General features: G+C 37.6%; 3 protein-coding genes and 2 long non-coding RNA genes across 5 annotated transcripts; all 5 read left to right on the forward strand.

The window, feature by feature from the left end:
• The first annotated feature begins 4678 nt into the window (after positions 1–4678).
• Positions 4679–6535, forward strand: LOC149679517 (uncharacterized). Its single transcript, XM_089835677.1, has one exon. The coding sequence runs from the start codon at positions 4679–4681 to the stop codon at positions 6533–6535; it is 1857 nt and encodes a 618-aa protein (XP_089691803.1).
• A 138-nt stretch (positions 6536–6673) lies between these two features.
• On the forward strand, positions 6674–7528 carry LOC149679518 (uncharacterized). The gene has a single exon (XM_089835678.1). It carries the CDS (start codon positions 6674–6676, stop codon positions 7526–7528), a length of 855 nt encoding a protein of 284 aa, XP_089691804.1.
• Positions 7529–7540: 12 nt separating this feature from the next.
• Positions 7541–9021, forward strand: LOC149679519 (uncharacterized). Its single transcript, XM_089835679.1, has 2 exons — positions 7541–8239; positions 8890–9021. The coding sequence occupies exons 1-2, from the start codon at positions 7541–7543 to the stop codon at positions 9019–9021; spliced, it is 831 nt and encodes a 276-aa protein (XP_089691805.1).
• A 4848-nt stretch (positions 9022–13869) lies between these two features.
• LOC149679520 (uncharacterized) lies at positions 13870–14600 on the forward strand. The gene is made up of 3 exons (XR_016365918.1): positions 13870–13920; positions 14022–14086; positions 14569–14600. It is a non-coding gene; the product is annotated as an uncharacterized LOC149679520 (long non-coding RNA).
• Positions 14601–15006: 406 nt separating this feature from the next.
• On the forward strand, positions 15007–15683 carry LOC149679521 (uncharacterized). Its single transcript, XR_016365919.1, has 3 exons — positions 15007–15110; positions 15199–15467; positions 15524–15683. It is a non-coding gene; the product is annotated as an uncharacterized LOC149679521 (long non-coding RNA).
• Positions 15684–18827: the final 3144 nt, after the last annotated feature.

Genomic DNA, 18827 nt, shown 5'->3' on the forward strand with positions numbered 1-18827 from the left:
CACTTATGAAAGACGGAATTTCAATAGACTTCAAGGGATTTTTCTAGCACTTCATTTGACTTCAAGAGATTTCCAACGGACTTCGTATGACTTCTAAGAGACTTCAAGAGATTTCCGAGAGACTTCAAGAGATTTCCAAGAGACTTCAAGAGATTTCCAAGAGACTTCAAGAGATTTCCAAGAGACTTCAAGAGATTTCAAAGGGACTTCGTATGACTTCAGAGAAACTTCAAGAGATTTCAAAGGGATTTCGTATTACTTCAAGAGACTTCCGAGAGACTTCGAATGACTTCAAGCGATTTCCAAGGGACTTCGCATGACTTCAAGGGATTCTCTAGGGACTTCCTAAGACTTCCGAGATTTCAACTAAACTTTGCGATTTATAGAGACTTCAAAAACAATTTATGGACTTCAATTGTGATTTCAAAAATTTTGTACACCTGATTTCACAAGTGGTTTCCCCCTCGGGTATTCAAGTAGTCTGAGCGTGATTAGTTACCATATAAAGTTTCAATGTTTCAAAAGTAGACCTTCTAAGCCTTATAAGTATCGTTTTTCAGTTTCTACCTAAATAGGCAAATATATAAAGTAGGAGGAGCTAATTGAAAAATATAACAAATCGTCTCGAGTGACGTTTCTAGTCTGGAAAAATGACGCTCGCGCTCAAATTCGTAAGATCATGAATTAAGAATGCGCGTGAGGAAATTTGTTTTCATGCTATAAGATTGTGTGAAAACAAATTTGCTCACGCATATTCTTTATCCATGGCTTAACAATAAATCACCAGACTCACGTCACGTGCAAAATGGCGCGCAACTCTGGTGACGATTTCTTACTTTTCAACAAGTTCAGCAAGACCAAATACTTTATATATCCACCTATTAAGGGGTCATCCTTATAACACTCCAACCATAAATTGTAAACGGTGTCTTTATAGGGCAAAATGTCATTGAACTTTGCTCGATTTGAACCCCTGTACTTGGGTCCATGCAACCACTGTTTTCTGTTTATTAATGTCTAAATCGATTAAAAATGCTTGTCAAGTGGTTTCACTCTTCCTTGAAGAAAAGGCGAGAACTCCAGTAAAAAGAAACATCAACAGAAATAATTATTTGTCTTCCTTTGTAGGGAACTTTGCGTTGTTATTCAGTATCTGCAGAAGTGAGATGATACCAGAAGTACTGAGCTAACCAAATTCTTCACTCGGCGAAAGTGAATATTCTTGATAACACACCAACGGTTGGCCCTCTAGTGGCGATTTCTGAATTTTCCCTCCAAAACGGTGAGACGCTCGCGGTGGTAGACGGCCGAACTAGATTCAAGCTCCCGCGTCTGTGTTCCGCGGCTTTAGGTTGAGGGGTAGGGGGTAGGAAATGTTTTTGGAACTCAACCAATTTTTCTCTCCCTAGCGTAGGCGCGATGGAAGCGGCATAAAATCCTCAAATTTGTTGACTAGTGCCAGGATCTACTATCAATGCTAGAGCCCTTCACTTCTAGTCTCATCTCACTTCTGGTATCTGTAATCATTACTTAAAAATGTAAATGTATCTTATACATTTCCGCTGATAACGCATCCACGAATAAATAACAATTTATAACTCTATCACTTGGTAACAATTGTATTTCGAAAGTTATTTTTACGTACTTATACCCATTATATAACATTCGTTTGTAATATAAACGTTTTGCGGTTAGACTGAAGTCATAAGGGGATTTAAAATTATAAATAGGTCTCAATGTAAAGTTTCTCTCTAATATTATACTATGCATTTGAAGTCAACTATAATTTTAATTAGGCTTATATTATGCATGTAGGGCTATTTATTAAGCTAGGTTCTCACTTGACCGAAAATAACAAAAGAAACTTTAAAGGCCAAGTTTCAGCAAAAAAGGGCTCTAGCCAACTGAAAACCGAGCATCGAGACAAACAATTGAGATTATTGAATCCCTCTGGGGTAAAAGTTGGATGGGCTCGAGTTAACTGAAATCCAAGCAATGTTGTTCTAGTAAAGTTTTTAAATGGTTTTCTATTGTTCATCTTGAGCACGCTAGAACCCCCTTTGCATTGCCTTCATTTAGTTAAAATCTTGCCATGTTTTCTCGAAAATCTGCCGGCTTGCTCCGTAAGCCCTTTCTTGTCTAATGCGAACTAAGCTTTAAAAATATACCGTTCATCTCTAAATAGGGTATAGTTTTAAATTTAAATTTAAAGCTAATGCATATTTTAAGTTGGGATATTCCTGTCATCCTTTCGGGTTTAATTAAATTTTGTTATTTTTAAATATATGTATGCTTAAAGTTTAGATGTTTAATTAGAACTGGAAAGAATAAGGTAATTTAAAATAATTCCACCAGGACTTAGTTTAAAGTTGGAATTAATTTAATTAAGTAAGCCGTAATGACGCGCAAGAGAACTCGATCAACACGAATGAATACTCCTTTCGAGATCTGTTGTTTCAAAGGTAATTAGAAATAACATAAATTAAAGCAGTTGATGTACCTGGCATATATGAATATAGTGGAAAAGACATCGACAGCTGGCCCCCTGGTGTTAGTTTCTGAATTTTTCCTCCAAAAATTAGACGCTTCAAACGGAATATGGCCAAACTAAATGAGGAAGGGGTCGGTAGGTCCTCCACCAGACTTGATGATTGTAAAAAATGGATGTTCAAAATTATTATCTGTTGGCAAAAAATAGGTCAAACTGTAAAAAAACTATCTATGTAAATTTGATAACCGAGTTGTAATCTTAGACTGAAAAGATAAGAACGGCAGTTGGTTTTAATTTGAGTTTCATAAATGTCGCGTTGTAATTTTAGCTCTTGTAAATAGGAATGAAATAAACTATCTTAGTTAATTTTAAATACGTTGTGTGGTTTTCTAAAAATATTACATGGTGCCGAAACCCGGGAGAATATAGAAGATTATCAGAAGGCTAGTCGCGATTGAATCACGGTCTAGTATACGGATTAGAAACCTTGAGAAACCTTACGGAACACGACGCGTTTAAGATGGCCGAATCAGCTGAAAGAATTTTAGAACAAGCTAAAAGGAAACGAGTGGTGCAACGACGAATGGTAACCAAATTAGTCAACAAGATAAACAAGCTTTTCGACGAAGAAGAAGAAATTTCCTCAGATACTTTGGACAACTTAATGGAACAAATTGAGACTAAATATTCATCACTGAAGGTCATGAATAATGAAATCGAAAATACCCTTTTCGATGATGAAGAACTCGAAAGCGATATGTGCGAATCAGAAGGATACGAGGAGAAAATCATCAACTGCAAGGCGAGAATTAAGCGAGCGATGAGGCCCAATATCGATATTCGAGTTAATCGAAGAATGAATAGCACGGCGAGCGACGAAACCGTATTAGGAAGCGAAAGTCAAAGGTTACACCAACCGACAATGACGACAAGACTACCGAAATTAGAATTGAAGAAATTTTATGGAGAACATAGTAAATGGATGGAATTTTGGCCTCAATACGAGGTTGCTGTACACAAGAACGAAACCCAACGATCAGTGGACAAGTTTGTGTACTTGAAGTCCTATCTCGGAGGTACGGCACTCAGCTCCATCACTGGTCTAACCTTAAGCGACGGAAACTATGAAGAGGCAATCAGGAATCTTACCAACCGGTTTGGGCAGAAGGTCAATCTCAGGAACATTTACACCAATCGACTTTTGGATATAATACCTGTTAAAAGATCAAGCGATATTGCATCCTTAAGACGTCTTTATGACCAATGTGAAATTGAAGTTAGAAGCCTCATCAATCTTGGAGAAGCTGAAGGAAAATCTGGAGGCGTGATTGGATCTATCATATTGAAGTTGGTCCCACCGGACATCTCCTTGGAGTACTGTAGAAGAAAACAACCAGAAGCCGAAGACGACGTTTCTCAGATCCTTGAATTCATCCGTCATGAAGTTGAAAGTCGAGAAAGGTGCCTGTCCTACACTCAGGAGTATGAAGATTCACGAAAGCACGCTAAACCATCTGAACACAAACCTTACAAGTCTATCTACAAGACACCTTCAAATCAATCAGCTGCTGCCTTGAACACAACCTCACATCCAGTTGAAGTATGCTTATTTTGTGACGACGAAAATCATAAATCAGAAAACTGCAGCAAAGTTGAAGAAGTAGAATACAGGAAAGCTGTCCTCAAGAAAGAGGGACGTTGTTTTATCTGCGTCAATGGACGGCACTTAGCACGTGAATGTCGCGTGAAAACGACTTGTACGAAATGCCTAAGAAGACACCACATCTCTGTTTGTAGTGAATATCGCAAACCGGAAGAAAGAACGAAGGGAGCCACAGTTGTCTCAGCGACCACACTGATGGGAAAGAATACCATCCTGCTTCAATCAGCGATAGCCAAAATCACTTATGGAAAAGGGAAAAATTAATCCGGATTCTTCTCGACAGTGGTAGTCAGCGGACATTTATTAAACGAAAGACCTCTCAAGAGCTTGGTCTTCCAGTCGTTGCTGAAGAATTGTTACACATCCATGCATTTGGCGGAGGAGACCCTGAACCAGTGAGATGTCGAAGAGTCAAAGTTTCTCTCACTAGTCTTTACAAAAATAAAACAATCGATATCGAAGCAGTCGAATCTCCAGAAATCACATCAGCATTAGTAGAAGTCCCTGGACATGCAATAAGGAAGATGATAGGATCAAAAGGTTTTCAATTAGCCGACCAAGTACCAAAGAACCGAACCTGTGGTGATGAAATAATAATCCTAATTGGAGCCGATTATTACTGGAAAATAATGAGCGGCAACATCGAACGACTTAACGAAAATTTGGTTGCAATCGAAAGCGAATTAGGGTGGCTGGTCCACGGTCCTTCGTCGGTCCTAGGTATGCAAGTTGTCTCTCAATCATCAACAGTACTAGTTTCGAAGATCATAGTAAACGAAGATGACATCTCAATAATTCTACGAGCACACTGGGAGTTAGAATCCATAGGAATCACAGAGACTGGAGCTCAGCCGACAATCCTTGACGAAGAAACAGTGGGTAAACTGGAAAAGGGGATTAGATTCGTCAATGGAAGATACGAGGCTCCTTTATTGTGGAAGGATCACCATGAAGAGCTCTCAAGTAATTATGTCGGCGCGAAAAGGAGACTCCTCAGCCTAACCAGAAGATTTAAAAGAGATCCGTTACTCTTGTTCAAGTACCAAACCATCATCGACGACTATCTTCAGAAGAGAATGATTGAACTAGTCCGCCCTGAAACTCCTCCATTAAATAACACAAGGCTATTCTATTTACCGCATCAACCAGTGATCAAAGAAGAGCGTTCAACGACAAAGGTTCGAATCGTGTTCGATGGCTCCTCACATGAGCCTGGAAGCCTATCCTTGAATGATTGCCTTTTATCTGGACCAAATGTGAACCCAGATTTATTGGACGTCCTGACAAGATTCCGAATTTACAAGGTTGCCTTCATAGCTGACGTCGATCAAGCGTTTCTTAAAGTTTCGCTTAAAAAGGAAGACCAAGATTCGTTCCGATTTTTGTGGTCACGTAATCCGCTTGCATCAGAGAAGGACATTCAGATAGAAACCTACCGATTTACAAGAATCCCCTTCGGCACGAGTTCAAGTCCATTTCTCTTGGCTGGAGTTATCAGATTTCATTTGCGCAAGTACAAGGGACAATACGAAGATACCTGCCAAAAAATAAATGAAGACTTGTATGTGGACGACTTCATCTCAGGCGCACATAATGACGATGACGCTATTAGACATTCCAAAGAAGCGAAGACTATCTTTAAGGACGCTAGTATGTCTTTACGGAAATGGCATACCAACTCTGGAAAACTTGAGGAAAACTGGAAAGGACAAGGCTGGCAAGAAATCACCACGGAAAAGGTTACCTTTTCGTCGCCTTGCACTCTGAAGGTGTTGGGGCTATCGTGGGATAAATCCCAGGACATATTCATATTCAATGTGGAAGGAATTATAAACTACTTATCGTCCCTTCGGAATACTAAACGATGCGTTCTTAGTGCTGCAGCAAGAGTATTTGACCCGCTTGGTCTCATAACGCCATTCACAATTACCGTCAAGATACTGTTTCAAGCAATATGGGAGAAAGAGTGTTCATGGGATGAACCACTACCAGAGGATCTAACACAATCATGGAAGTCCTGGTGTAGAGAATTGCCAAAGTTAAACGAATTGAAGATTCCAAGACATTACTTACCACCCGTAACAAACTATCGTGAAGCCTCTTTACAACTGAACTGTTTCACCGACGCTAGTCAGCGAGCTTACGGCGCCTGTCTTTACCTTCGATGCACTTCCAATGATGGACACTCTTATGTCAGTCTTGTGGGCTCCAAGTCAAGAGTTGCACCCCTCAAAGCTCTCACTATACCGAGATTGGAACTGATGTTCGCTCTAATTGGATCGAGACTAATGAACCGCTTGAAGATTAATTTCAAGGACAAAGAACCAGATCTATATTTTTGGAGTGATTCTGCAATAACAATTCACTGGATCAAGGGATAATCAAGTCGTTGGAAGCAGTTTGTCTCCAACAGAGTCCACGAAATACTAAGGTTTAGTGAAAAGCACTCTTGGAATCATTGCCCTGGGAGCGAAAATCCTGCAGATTGTCTAAGTCGAGGACAGAATGTCGAAGAATTTATGAAGAATCAACTCTGGTGGAGCGGCCCCCCTTGGCTTAGTTTGACTGAAGATCACTGGCCTAAGAACCAACTACCAGTAGACGAGAAAGAAGTCATTCAGGAACTGCGAGCGAACCACTTAACCATTTCTCAACATGTTTGCAACGTCGAGAATATTGAACCTATTCTAAATCTCAACGATTCAAGTTCTTTGAGAAAAATAATAAGAGTGACAGCATGGATTTTTCGATATCTCAAGAACCTCAGAAAGCTCAAGGAACATAGAAATTTGGACGTTTTGACCACGGAAGAACTTAAGCGAGCCGAAAATTATTGGATCCAACAGACTCAACGTGAAATCTTCCCAGAAGTCATAAGATCTTTGAAACTCAAGGAACCCTTGTCAAAAAATTCGACGTTAATCAAGTACAATCCATTCCTGGACGAAGAAGGAATAATTCGAATCGGTGGTCGATTACAGCACTCTGAACTGTCATTTCACGAGAAACATCCCATTATCTTGCCGGCAGGACATCGATTCTCCGAACTACAAATTGACTTGGCCCACGAGAAAGTTATGCATTCAGGAATAACGTCAACCTTAACTCAAGTCAGAGAGAGATTCTGGATTTTAAAGAGTAGACAACAAATCAAGAATCGTATCAATAAGTGTCTTTTTTGTAAAAGATTACGAGTAAAACCTGTCATCGAGGACACAGCTCCACTGCCATCGGACAGAGTTAATCAGGCGAAACCCTTCGAAGTGACGGGTCTCGACTTCGCGGGACCAATCTATACTAAAGATCAGAATGAACGAAGAAAATCCTATATAGCCCTCTTCACTTGTGGTGTAACACGGGCACTTCACTTTTAGTTGGTTTCGGATATGTCGGCCAAGTCATTTCTTCAATCATTTCGGCGATTTATCTCCAGACGTGGCCTAGTCAAGGTTGTTTATAATGACAACACAAATTCCTTTCAAAGAGCGGATCGGGAATTGAAATTACTTTGGAAGAGAATTTCTGTTGACGAAGTGAAGGATTTCTTTGGTCATCAGGGAGTCGTGTGGAAGTATATCATAGAGCGAGCCGCCTGGTGGGGCGGGTTTTATGAACGATTAGTCCGCTCTATCAAGTCCTGCCTTAAAAGAATACTTGGTCAGGCCTTCCTCGACTTTGAAGAAATTACCACCGTATTGACGGAAGTGGAAGCAGTATTGAATTCCCGCCCAATAACATATGTTAACGACGAATCTAATGAGGAACCTTTAACCCCGGCGCACTTCCTCATTGGACGACGGGTGTTGTCATTACCACCAGCCACTCAAGAAAATATCAATTTTTCCAATACGAGAGATGAACTAAGGCGTAGATGGAAGTTTCAAGAGAAACTAATTACACAGTTCTGGACCAGATGGCGTAAAGAATATATTCTCGAACTGAGATCTGCTCATGAGAAATCCAGAAGAACTTCATCACACTACATTCAACCAGGTGAGCTGGCGTTGCTCCGAGACGACAATGTGCCTCGTCACATATGGAAGTTAGTTCGAGTAGAGGAAGTCTTCAGAGGTCGAGATGGAAAAGTACGTTCATGCTCCATTCGCCTGCCATCTAAAGTCATACTTAAAAGACCAGTCAACTTGATCTGTCCGCTCGAAATTTAGAAGATGGACTCAGGATTTCGCCATCGGCGGGGAGTGTAAAAAATGGATGTTCAAAATTATTATCTGTAGGCAAAAAATAGGTCAAACTGTAAAAAACTATCTATGTAAATTTGATAACCGAGTTGTAATCTTAGACTGAAAAGATAAGAACGGCAGTTGGTTTTAATTTGAGTTTCATAAATGTCGCGTTGTAATTTTAGCTCTTGTAAATAGGAATGAAATAAACTATCTTAGTTAATTTTAAATACGTTGTGTGGTTTTCTAAAAATATTACAATGATACTGGTGATGAGAAATTTTCTGTATGATCCCAAGACGAAAGAGTTTTTCTTGAGAAACGGAGGACTTTACTTTTCGCAACAAGTTCTTAAACTCGACTACAAACACTTCATTTTCAACACCTCTTGGATCCGAAGCATACCACAATTGAACGCCCAACTGACGTCGGAATGATTTTTATTATTAAAAATTTAACATCTGTAACTTCTGTATCACTACAGCGTGGAACCGATTTTCGAAAAGCAAGCTTTTAAGTATCAGAAACAAGAGTTGCATTACTCTATTGAACAGTTCATGTGGAAGAGGCCATCGCAAAGCAATGAAGCCTTGGACCTGAGTAGCGTCAGCGTTCCTTTCTACTTGCTTCTCATGTTGTTGTCAGGAACTGTAGCCGTTGTCTTTACCGAAATAATCTTCTACTAACTCCGTTAAACGGTGAATATTAATTAGGTTAGATCATGAAATGGAATTACGTTTTTTTCTCGAAATGTGCTACACAAACGAAATCACTGGGTGTTACGTAATTTTAAATGCACTCTTTCACATGGCTCTGCCCCTTTGGACCGAATCGCATTCGGCCGAAACCAGTCCCAATCAACCGAAAAACCCGCACTTTTGGCGGATTCGGTCCCATTGGAGCGAAAACCCGCACTTCTCCGGGTTTCGGATTCGGTCCATTGGGACAAGAATGCATGCGCATATACACTCGATGGAACCAATAATAAAAACATAGCATTATTTAAGAACCTATAAATTCAATAATACACAGCTTACAATAAACCTAACCAAACCTAACCTAACCTATCCTAACCTAATTTCTGTCCAATGAAATTCGGTTGAATGGGAACCCCCCCTTTCACATATAGGGAATTATTATGAATTTAGGATATTAATGTGATTATGTATGATACACAGTCAATTAAAAATTTTATTAAAATTTTCAGTCAGAAAACACGGATTTTCTTATAGAGTTTAAAATGACTAGTAAAATGCATGGACAAAACAGTCATGATAAACCTTTGCACATATGAAGAATTCCTTATTCATGCATTGATGTATGTTTCACATATTAAATTAAGCAATCAAAACTATGTTTTATAGTGTTATGCCGTGCATAGATATCAGAAAAACGTGCTAAAAGCGTTACATAATTTTGATGGTCACCGTCTCAACCCTGTATTGGTAGTTTTTCTCTAATTATGTGCACAATATTGTTCATGCTATTTTCAAAATCCATCATGATGTTGAATACCCAATTTTTAGAAAAGAAAACCTTAAAAACGTTATTGGACAAATCTATTGATTAAATCCGTATGATTTACTCAATTATATTGAATATGTTATTGTCATAATAAAAAGTTGATGTGTAGTACAATATAATGCGTCAAATACACAGTCTTTAATGTGATTCGAATGCGTAATTTGTTAAATTAATTGATTAACATTATGTGCAGTAAAAAACCCACTCAATATATATGACATGTTCAGTTTATTAAGCAAATACTCCATTCCTAGAAAATATTGTGGCATTGTATTTAAACTTTGCACAAATGATAGTAAACATTGATCATGCTCAAAATGAAGAACATTATACCATACTTTTGATCATACTTGTTGTTTTATATCGATGGGATTAGGTCATAAAAACCTATTGATTAGAAAGAAAATATTCTGCATTCGGATTAGTGGGATTATTAGAAAATCCGCGTATCAGTTGAATGTGAATTCAGTCCAATCGTAATTCTGTTCACATGGAGGATACCGAAATGATTGATTAAAGAATTTCTTCTAAATTTGTCATAAGAAAATTATATTTTCTTTTTCATGTCTAAAATTTTTATCATTATTAGAAAAGAGTCAATTAAGATAGATGCATACCAAGGTAAATTACAAAAAATTATGTTTCACACGAGTCAAGTAAGTTACAGATATTGCATTTTTCTCAAAAAGTTGAAAGATTAAATTGCAATATTGGCTTGAAAGCATTCAATAAAACCTGACCAGGGATAGATTTAATTTTAGAAGTAGGAATGGAGAACGGTTAGTATTTACTTCAGTCCGACTCATAGCCCAGTATAGAGCCCCTCCCTCCAACACGTATCGAAAAGTTTGAATTATCTTATTGGCTCACTTAAACTACGTTTTGATGACGTTGCTGACGGGGACGGCGAAAAGTACGTAGTTCCTTTTCACCTCTCTCGCTATGACCCGCCTAAGAGCTTCTTTCATACCCCCCCCCCCGCCATCCGGGATTTTGACACGCACCCACATTACTCTGCTCTCCATTCCTACTTCTAAAATTAAATCTATCCCTGGTTACGGATATTGCATTTTTCTGAAAAAGTTGAAAGATTAAATTGTAATATTGGCTTGAAAGCATTCAATAAAACCTGACCTATATTATTTTGCCTTAATATGATGAAGTAAATTTAATGAAAAAAGCTACCATGCGTTATGTTTCTGCTTCATTGTTGAATTGCGTGTTCTATATATCCAGTCTTAGAAAAATAAAGAATCCTGCTGGAAACCCTTTTTCCCAGTTTTAAACCTTGCACGTCCAACATTTCTAATCTTATTTTATTTTTTAATTTGAAAAATATTTACCCAATTGTCTAGGCTTGACAAAAAACAAGTCATTGAATTTCAATAATTGCTATTAAGCTTCAAGTGTCTTCAAAGTTACTCACCATTTCGATTTGAACAGTCGAAACAGTTTTAGTGTGGGAGAGTGAACGTGAGTGCGTCATCCAAATTCTGCATTCTAAAAACATCTGACATCGACTTATCAATTATTATCTCTGGTAAAATTAAAAGACTCAGAAATTAGGCTTGTATCTTGGCTTCAATTTATCGAATAAATCGTGTAACTTTCAGAATATTCTCGTGCAATTAATCGACCACTTTTTCCTACGAAATTGTTTGAACTCTCACAGTAAGGGGTAAGTGGTTCGATTTTGCAGACACCACTATACCAAAGAGTAGAGAGAGAATCAGTATAAGCAGGACCATGATCCATACGTGGTGAGAACCGGGGTAAATCTACGGTACTACGCGGCGCCTGCGCGCAGCTTTCTCGCGCATAGTTGACGTTATAGGTTCTCCTCAGGCTTGAATTACATGGATCCCTGTTATCCTTTTTGTCGCTAAGACGTCACCAGCTACGTAGGGGATGACAGAGACAAGAGAAATAGGTCCCTCTCATGCGCAAAGGGTATGCGTCCTGAAACTAGACGTAACAAAAATTGTTTTTACTACCCCCCCCCCTTTTCCAGTTTTTTAGCTAATTTTATAAGGCGCGTTTCTATATCTCTCCTTTTTTACTAATCAATGGCGGTGCAGTAGTGATCAATTTTTAAGACTAATAAAATCCTGATTATTTTGAAAGTTTTGTTTTGCCTCACGTAGGAGATTTGTTTTTGCTTCAAAGTAAACACTACTAAATAATCTCAGAGCCGGGAGTGTGGCGCACTCCTGTAAGCCAAGCTTCTGGGCGGCAAAGTTTGAGGGAATACGACACATGTCGGCGATCCTACCCTATAGGTGCCGGCTGTCCCGTGTCCGCCGGAGGTAACTTACCCCAATTCCACCTTCCGTCACCTCCCAAGTAAACCTCAATCCTTCCCTGCTTCTACACATACGACCTAGCGGCCCCCGTCAGTGCTGGGCCGCGTAGGGTCTCCCGCTCAATTCTTCCTGGTGCTAGAGGCCTAACGGCTAAGCACTAGTGTTAGTAGGTGGTAAAAAAAAATATTCTCAGTCTGTTACTGAAGAAGAACGAAAAATCTCTCAGCAACTCTTTGGAAGTTTTCTTATTGTTCATTCTAGAATTTAAGTGGACCTCAAAATGGCGTTGAACGAAATTGAATTTGTCGGAAATGATCGATATCTGGGAGCACGGCAGTGCTCCCAGCCAAGTCGAGCACTGACACCCTTTTCTCGAAGCAACTCACGACACTTTTAAGCCCACTGTAACTTCGTGAAGGGTATAGGTAAAAGTCTGAAATTTTGCTTGCCGCGAGGACTGTCAATCCTAGCTATAGTTTCCAAATTTCAAGTTCCTACCCTATATACTTTTCGAAATATCGAAGGTGAAATTTACCTTATTTTGTCACTCACTCACTCACTCACCGATCATCAAAATTCTAAGGTACTTCTAGGGTAGATAGAAACTTAAAATTCAGGATTTGGTTTTCATTTATTTTATAAAGCACAGAAAAATTAAAACATCCCGAAATTTTTATAAAATTGTTCTTTAGTTCTTTATTTTAAAACTAGATGGCGCTGCCGTCTTTTCAACAGAAATAGTGTGTGTTCTTGATGAAAGGACGTAATGGTCCAAAGTTAACCGAAAGTTATATATATATTAAAGCTAATAAGAGTAGTAGTTTAAAAGAAATGTGTCGTAACTGATGCTACATTCTTATATTAGGATATCGCGTACAATCTTTATTACATATTCTCTGCGGGTCGAAAGGGGTAATTCAGCGTAAATAAGGACAAACGTTAGCGATTATATTGGCAAACGAAGTACCACGAGAGGGTCTTGTTTTAATATAACTACCGAAGTATAACGAGAGGGTCTACAAAAAGAAGTGAGATCCTATGAAAAACATTAACATGTACAAAAATGGGCCAAGCCTCGCCTCGTGCCCTTTCCGCCGTAAAACGTTCTGAGATCCCATGTAGAGCCAAGTCTGCCTTTTGTTCTCATTCAATCGCCAATTGAACAATTATGTTATAAATTAAGTCCTTTTCCTAATTAATAACCAATATTCTTTGACTCTATCATAATTATACATCTTTGTTCGTATCAAAAATATCGTGACTTGGCAATCGCAGGTAAGTAATATTAAAAGGAAGTCGAGGGGATATTCACTAAATCGTTGCTGATTTTAAAATAATCGAAGGGATATTCACTAAATCGTTGCCGATTTTAAAATAATCGAAGGGGATGACCTGCGCTTGCCAAGTCACGATATTTTTGATACGAACAAAGATGTATAATTATGATAGAGTCAAAGAATATTGGTTATTAATTAGGAAAAGGACTTAATTTATAACATAATTGTTCAATTGGCGATTGAATGAGAACAAAAGGCAGACTTGGCTCTACATGGGATCTCAGAACGTTTTACGGCGGAAAGGGCACGAGGCGAGGCTTGGCCCATTTTTGTACATGTTAATGTTTTTCATAGGATTTTAAATACAGGTAGAAATTCAATTTTCAAATCCAAAATGTTTTCGTTGATTTGAAAGTAACTTTATTATCAAAGGTACACCCAAGAGACCATTATTAATTACTCGACACCTAACGTTGCAGAGGTGAGTTTATTAAAATTCGGCGACGTTGTTGAAGCGAGTCTTCAGTCTCTCTTAATTAAGATTGCTTTCGTGATGACAATTTTACTTTCATTTGTTATCAGGACCCGTGGGATGATGAACGGATAAAGTTCATGGCAGAATATTTAAAACGATTCCTCAACATAAAGTAAATTTTACACTATTAGCGAGCGAATGGGTGTGTGAATATTGGAAAACTTGAAATAATAGTTGGAATAATCTTACCAAAGATGATAAGAGATTTTTTCAACGATTTATCAAAATGAATGACATTATTGATTTTAGAGAAAAATACTGAAATTATAAAAAATTCAAGAATAAAAAGGTATATCGGGAAATATGGCAAAATAAAATTTACTAAAATTTTACTACCTGAAATGATATAAATTGTTCTCTTGCAAATTTTGAATCGACAAATTGACTTTGGTTTCTTATGAAGATCTCCTACAAATGTCATAACCAACTATTCCCACACACACCATATTAATTGTTTCATACCAAAATTTCATGATAGAGTTTTCCCAAGTTCCCTAAGCAAAGTTGAAATACGAATCTCTGCTTATGGAACGCTATAAAGTATAAACCGACGTTAACATTCTGTTGTAATTAAATTTTGTCGATGAATTTTAGGCTCAAAGGGAACTATAGGGTGTTAAATGACCTTTTTAAAATACAGAATGACCCAAGTATTGTTAGGGTATGTGATTTTACGGCTAACACTGATTAAAACCGGATTACAAATATTTTAACTCGTACGACGGTTCTAGAAATCTCATATTTTCGCGATGAAGCCAGAGCCAAGCTCATTTTTCCGTACTCGATTGGACCATTTCAATCCGTCTCCGCCCGTTGGAATAAGCAAGCTGATTATCGTGTCCAGCCCCCTAGTTGCAGTCACGTCCACTTCCTGGTCCTTCTTAAATATGGACACCGAAGTAAATGTTGCTCAATAACAATTTACTTGATACCTAAATCATTCAGTTTTTCTTCTTGATTCATTCAGGTGGTGATTTTAATCATTTTAACCTTGATCCTTCTGTCAATTATACTCGTAATTCACTCCATCGTAAGCAACAAATACAAATCGGTGTCCACCAAGAAAGTTGTCAAGAAAATGGCCCAAGAAACCATGGAAAATGTCTGGGAAAACGCGTCGCTCTTGTGCGCCGAACGTAAGTAATTACATCGTCCCAAATATTTAAAGCTAATTCAACTTCGTAATGGAGATACAATTAACCCCCCCCCCCTTAATTACGAAAGATGGCCGGCGCTTTAATCAGACATGAAAGAATATAGTATAATTATGTTTTGTAGCGATTCCTGCTGTTCTGCCTCACATTACTTGTCGTCTGCTCGCTTCATCGTGGCTTATCGGAGTGACTTTCATTCTGTTCTTCTTGGGTTGTTACTTGCGAACGGACTTTTCGACGGAGAGCTACACCTGCATCGAGACCCTCTCGGACTTGATCAAATCGGGAATTGCGCCGGCATTTATTTCTCCAAGCGATTTCGAATATATGGAAGAATTGGTGAATAATCTTGTGTTTAAGTCCACTTTTATTCTGACGTCATTGGTTTATATCAGGCGGCCCTGGACCCAATTGTCAAGGAATGGCTGGATTCATTCGATGAGAAGGGACTGACCAATTATTTCGAAGGATTATGGATGCAAGCATTCACTCCTATTTTTTCGGGGGAAAAAGCACTGATTGTAGAAGCAGACTTCATGATGATGCTGATGATAAATTTCCTGCAATATCCTGAGATAGCTGAATTCATGGTGAAAAACGGAGGATTTTACTTTTCGCGAGAAGTTCTTAAACTCAACTACAGACATTACATTTTCAACACCTCTTGGATCAGAAGTACACCACAATTGAACGCCCAATTGATGTCAGTATCAATTTTTTCATACAAAAATTAAAAGTCTTAACGCCAGTTTTTTTTTCAGGGTGGAACCGATTTTCGAAAAGCAAGTTTTCAAGTATCAGGAACTATTGTTAGATTACTATGTTGAACAGTTCATTTGGAAGAAACCATTGAAAAGCACTGAGGCCTTGGACCTGAGTAGCGTCAGTGTTCCTTTCTACTTTCTTCTCATGCTGTTGTCAGGAACTGTAGCCGTTGTCATTACCGAAATAATAATCTTCTACTAACTCCCTTAATCGCTAAACATTAAATAGGTTAGAAACTTAGAACATGAAACGGAATTACAATTTTTTTCGAAACGAAATCACTAGTTGTTACGTAATTTTAAATACACGCTTTCACGTATGGGGAATAATTATGCATTTAGGATATGAATGTGATTAGATATTATAAACAGTCATTTAAAATATTTAGTAAAATTGTTAGTCGCAAAACATGGATATTCTTGCAGAGTTTTAAATGTCTAGGAAAACCTGGAAAATGCGTGGAAATTGTAACTGTGCATATATGAAGAATTCCTCATTCATGCATTGATGTAGCATTCACATACTAAATTAGGCAATCATGTATAGTGTTATGCCGTACATAGATATCAGAAAAACGTGGTAAAAGTGTAACAGAATTTTGAGGGTTACCGTCACAAGTTCTCAACGCGGCATTGGTAGTTTTTTTCTAATTATGCAATATTGTTCATGTTATACTCCAAAATCCATCATGATGTTGAATGCCCAATTTTTAGAAAAAAAAATTAATGATTAATTCAATTATAGTGAATATATTTTTGTCACAATAAAAAGTTGGTGTGTAGTCCATAGACCGGGTACAATTTTATTGTCCAAACATTACATATAAAGCGTCACATACACCGACTTTAATGTGATTCGAATACAAAATTGGTTCAATTAATTGATTAACATTATGAGCAGTAAAAAACCCACTCAATATGATAATGTATGTTCAGTTCTTTAAGCAAATACTGTCCAAAATTTACCGCAAATGATGTTCCATTTCCCAAAACATATTGTGGCTTTATATTTAATCTTTTCACAAATGATAGTAAACATTGACCATGCTCTAAAGGAAGAACCAGGGATAGATTTAATTTTAGAAGTAGGAATGGAGAACAGAGTAATCTGGGCGCGCGTCATAGTCCCGGATCCCTTTCCCCGGGAAGGGGGGTATGAAAGAATAGGCGGGTCATAGCGACAGAGGTAAAAAGGAATTATGTATTTTTCGCCGTCTTCGTCAGCAACGTCATCAAAACGTAGTTTAAGTGAGCTAATAAGATAATTTAAAATTTTCGTTACGTGTTGGAGGGAGGAGCTCTATACTGGGCTATGAGTCGGACTGAAGTAAATAGTAACCGTTCACCATTCCTACTTCTAAAATTAAATCTATCCCTGATAAAACCAAACCTACATTTTTCCGCCATAACATGATAAAGTAAAAATGAAAATCTACCAACCGTTTTGTTTCTACTTCATTGTTGAATTGCGTGTTTTGTTAATTCAGTCTTAGAATGGTAAATATTTCTGCTGGAAACCCCTTTTTCAGTATTAAACCTTACATTACTAATCCTGTTTGTTTGTATATAAAAAGTATTTACCTGTTTGAATAGGCGTCACAAAAAAGTAGTCGATTTCCAATAAAATCTTTAAGATCGAAGGCGTGTCTGTATGTCTGTCTGTCACCGGTTTCGCAGTTGGCAAATCGGAGCAAAGGTTTTCGCAATATCAGGAACGCGTTCTCAGAACTCCGACTAGTTTCTAAAGGGTGTTTCTGATAAGGCTGCCATAAATTAAGGGGGATATTCCTTTGACAATTTTGATTCGAAAATGTACTATGACATTTTGCTGCGTCACTGTTTTCGAGTTATGATTTTAGTGTTTTTGCGATGACCCCTTAATTAAATTTGCATTCTTAATTTAGAAATTTCCGATTTTCCCTGCAAGGATTTAATTGGGGCCCAAAATGGCATTGAACGAAATTGAATTTGTCGGAAATGATCGATATTTCAAATACAGGTAGAACTTCAATTTTGAATTAATAAATGTTTTCATTGACTTGAAAAATAATTTATTATTAAAGGTACACTCGAGAGAAAACAATTAATTGTTCGATATCTGACGGTGATCAGGTGAGTTTATTAAAATTCGGTGGCTTTGTTGAAGTCAGTCTTCTGTCTCTCTTAAATGACAATTTTACTTTCATTTGTTATCAGGACTGGGCCTTTGATGAACATCTGAAGTTCATGGCAGAATATTTGAAACGATTCCTCAACATCAAGTAAATTTCATTCTAATATTAATTGGATCGAACGAGAGAGAGACCCTCGTTGTCTCCTATGAGCAAAAGGATTGACAAAATTTGAAAAGCTCGAAGTATTAGTCGATTCTAATCGTACCGACTATTATTCAAGATTTTTAATCGATTAATCAAATTGAATGCCATAATTGGTTTTAGAACAGAAAAGGAAATTATAAAATATTCATGAACAAAATAATAACTCGGGAAATATGAAAAATAATTTGGTATATTTTTACTTTCAATTATATAGATGGTTCTTTAAAAATTAAGTTAATTTTAAATTCTCAAATTGGGTATAACTTCAAAAGTCAAAACAAACTACTCCGAGGGGTCGGACGTTTTTGAAAAAGTGTACGGGATTTCGAAATTAAATTTTATTTCTTCGGATTTCGTTGGATTTCATTTGATTTCGTCGGATTTCGTTGGATTTCATTTGATTTCGTCGGATTTTGCAATTTTTTCCGTGATTTCGACGGATTTTGGGATATTTCCCTTGATTTCGTTGGATTTTGAGGTTTTTGCCTTGATTTCGTCGGATTTTATGATTTCTTTTGATTTTGGATTTCGCGATTTCTTTACTGATTTTGTGAATTCTCTGTTGATTTTGTGATTTCTTTGCTGATTTTGTGATTTATTTACTGATTTTGTGATTT

The sequence above is a fragment of the Phalangium opilio genome, unplaced genomic scaffold, assembly GCF_054372755.1.
Source record: "Phalangium opilio isolate 3A_F unplaced genomic scaffold, DU_Popi_V2 ptg000041l_1, whole genome shotgun sequence".
Classification (NCBI taxonomy): Eukaryota; Metazoa; Arthropoda; class Arachnida; order Opiliones; family Phalangiidae; genus Phalangium; species Phalangium opilio.

Coding starts and splice junctions, on each gene's coding strand:
- LOC149679517 (XM_089835677.1), top strand. CDS start 4,679: ATGATAGGATCAAAAGGTTTTCAATTAGCCGACCAAGTACCAAAGAAC.
- LOC149679518 (XM_089835678.1), top strand. CDS start 6,674: ATGAAGAATCAACTCTGGTGGAGCGGCCCCCCTTGGCTTAGTTTGACT.
- LOC149679519 (XM_089835679.1), top strand. CDS start 7,541: ATGTCGGCCAAGTCATTTCTTCAATCATTTCGGCGATTTATCTCCAGA. Junction 8,240..8,889: donor TCAGAGGTCGAGATGGAAAA/GTACGTTCATGC, acceptor TCTATTGAACAG/TTCATGTGGAAGAGGCCATC.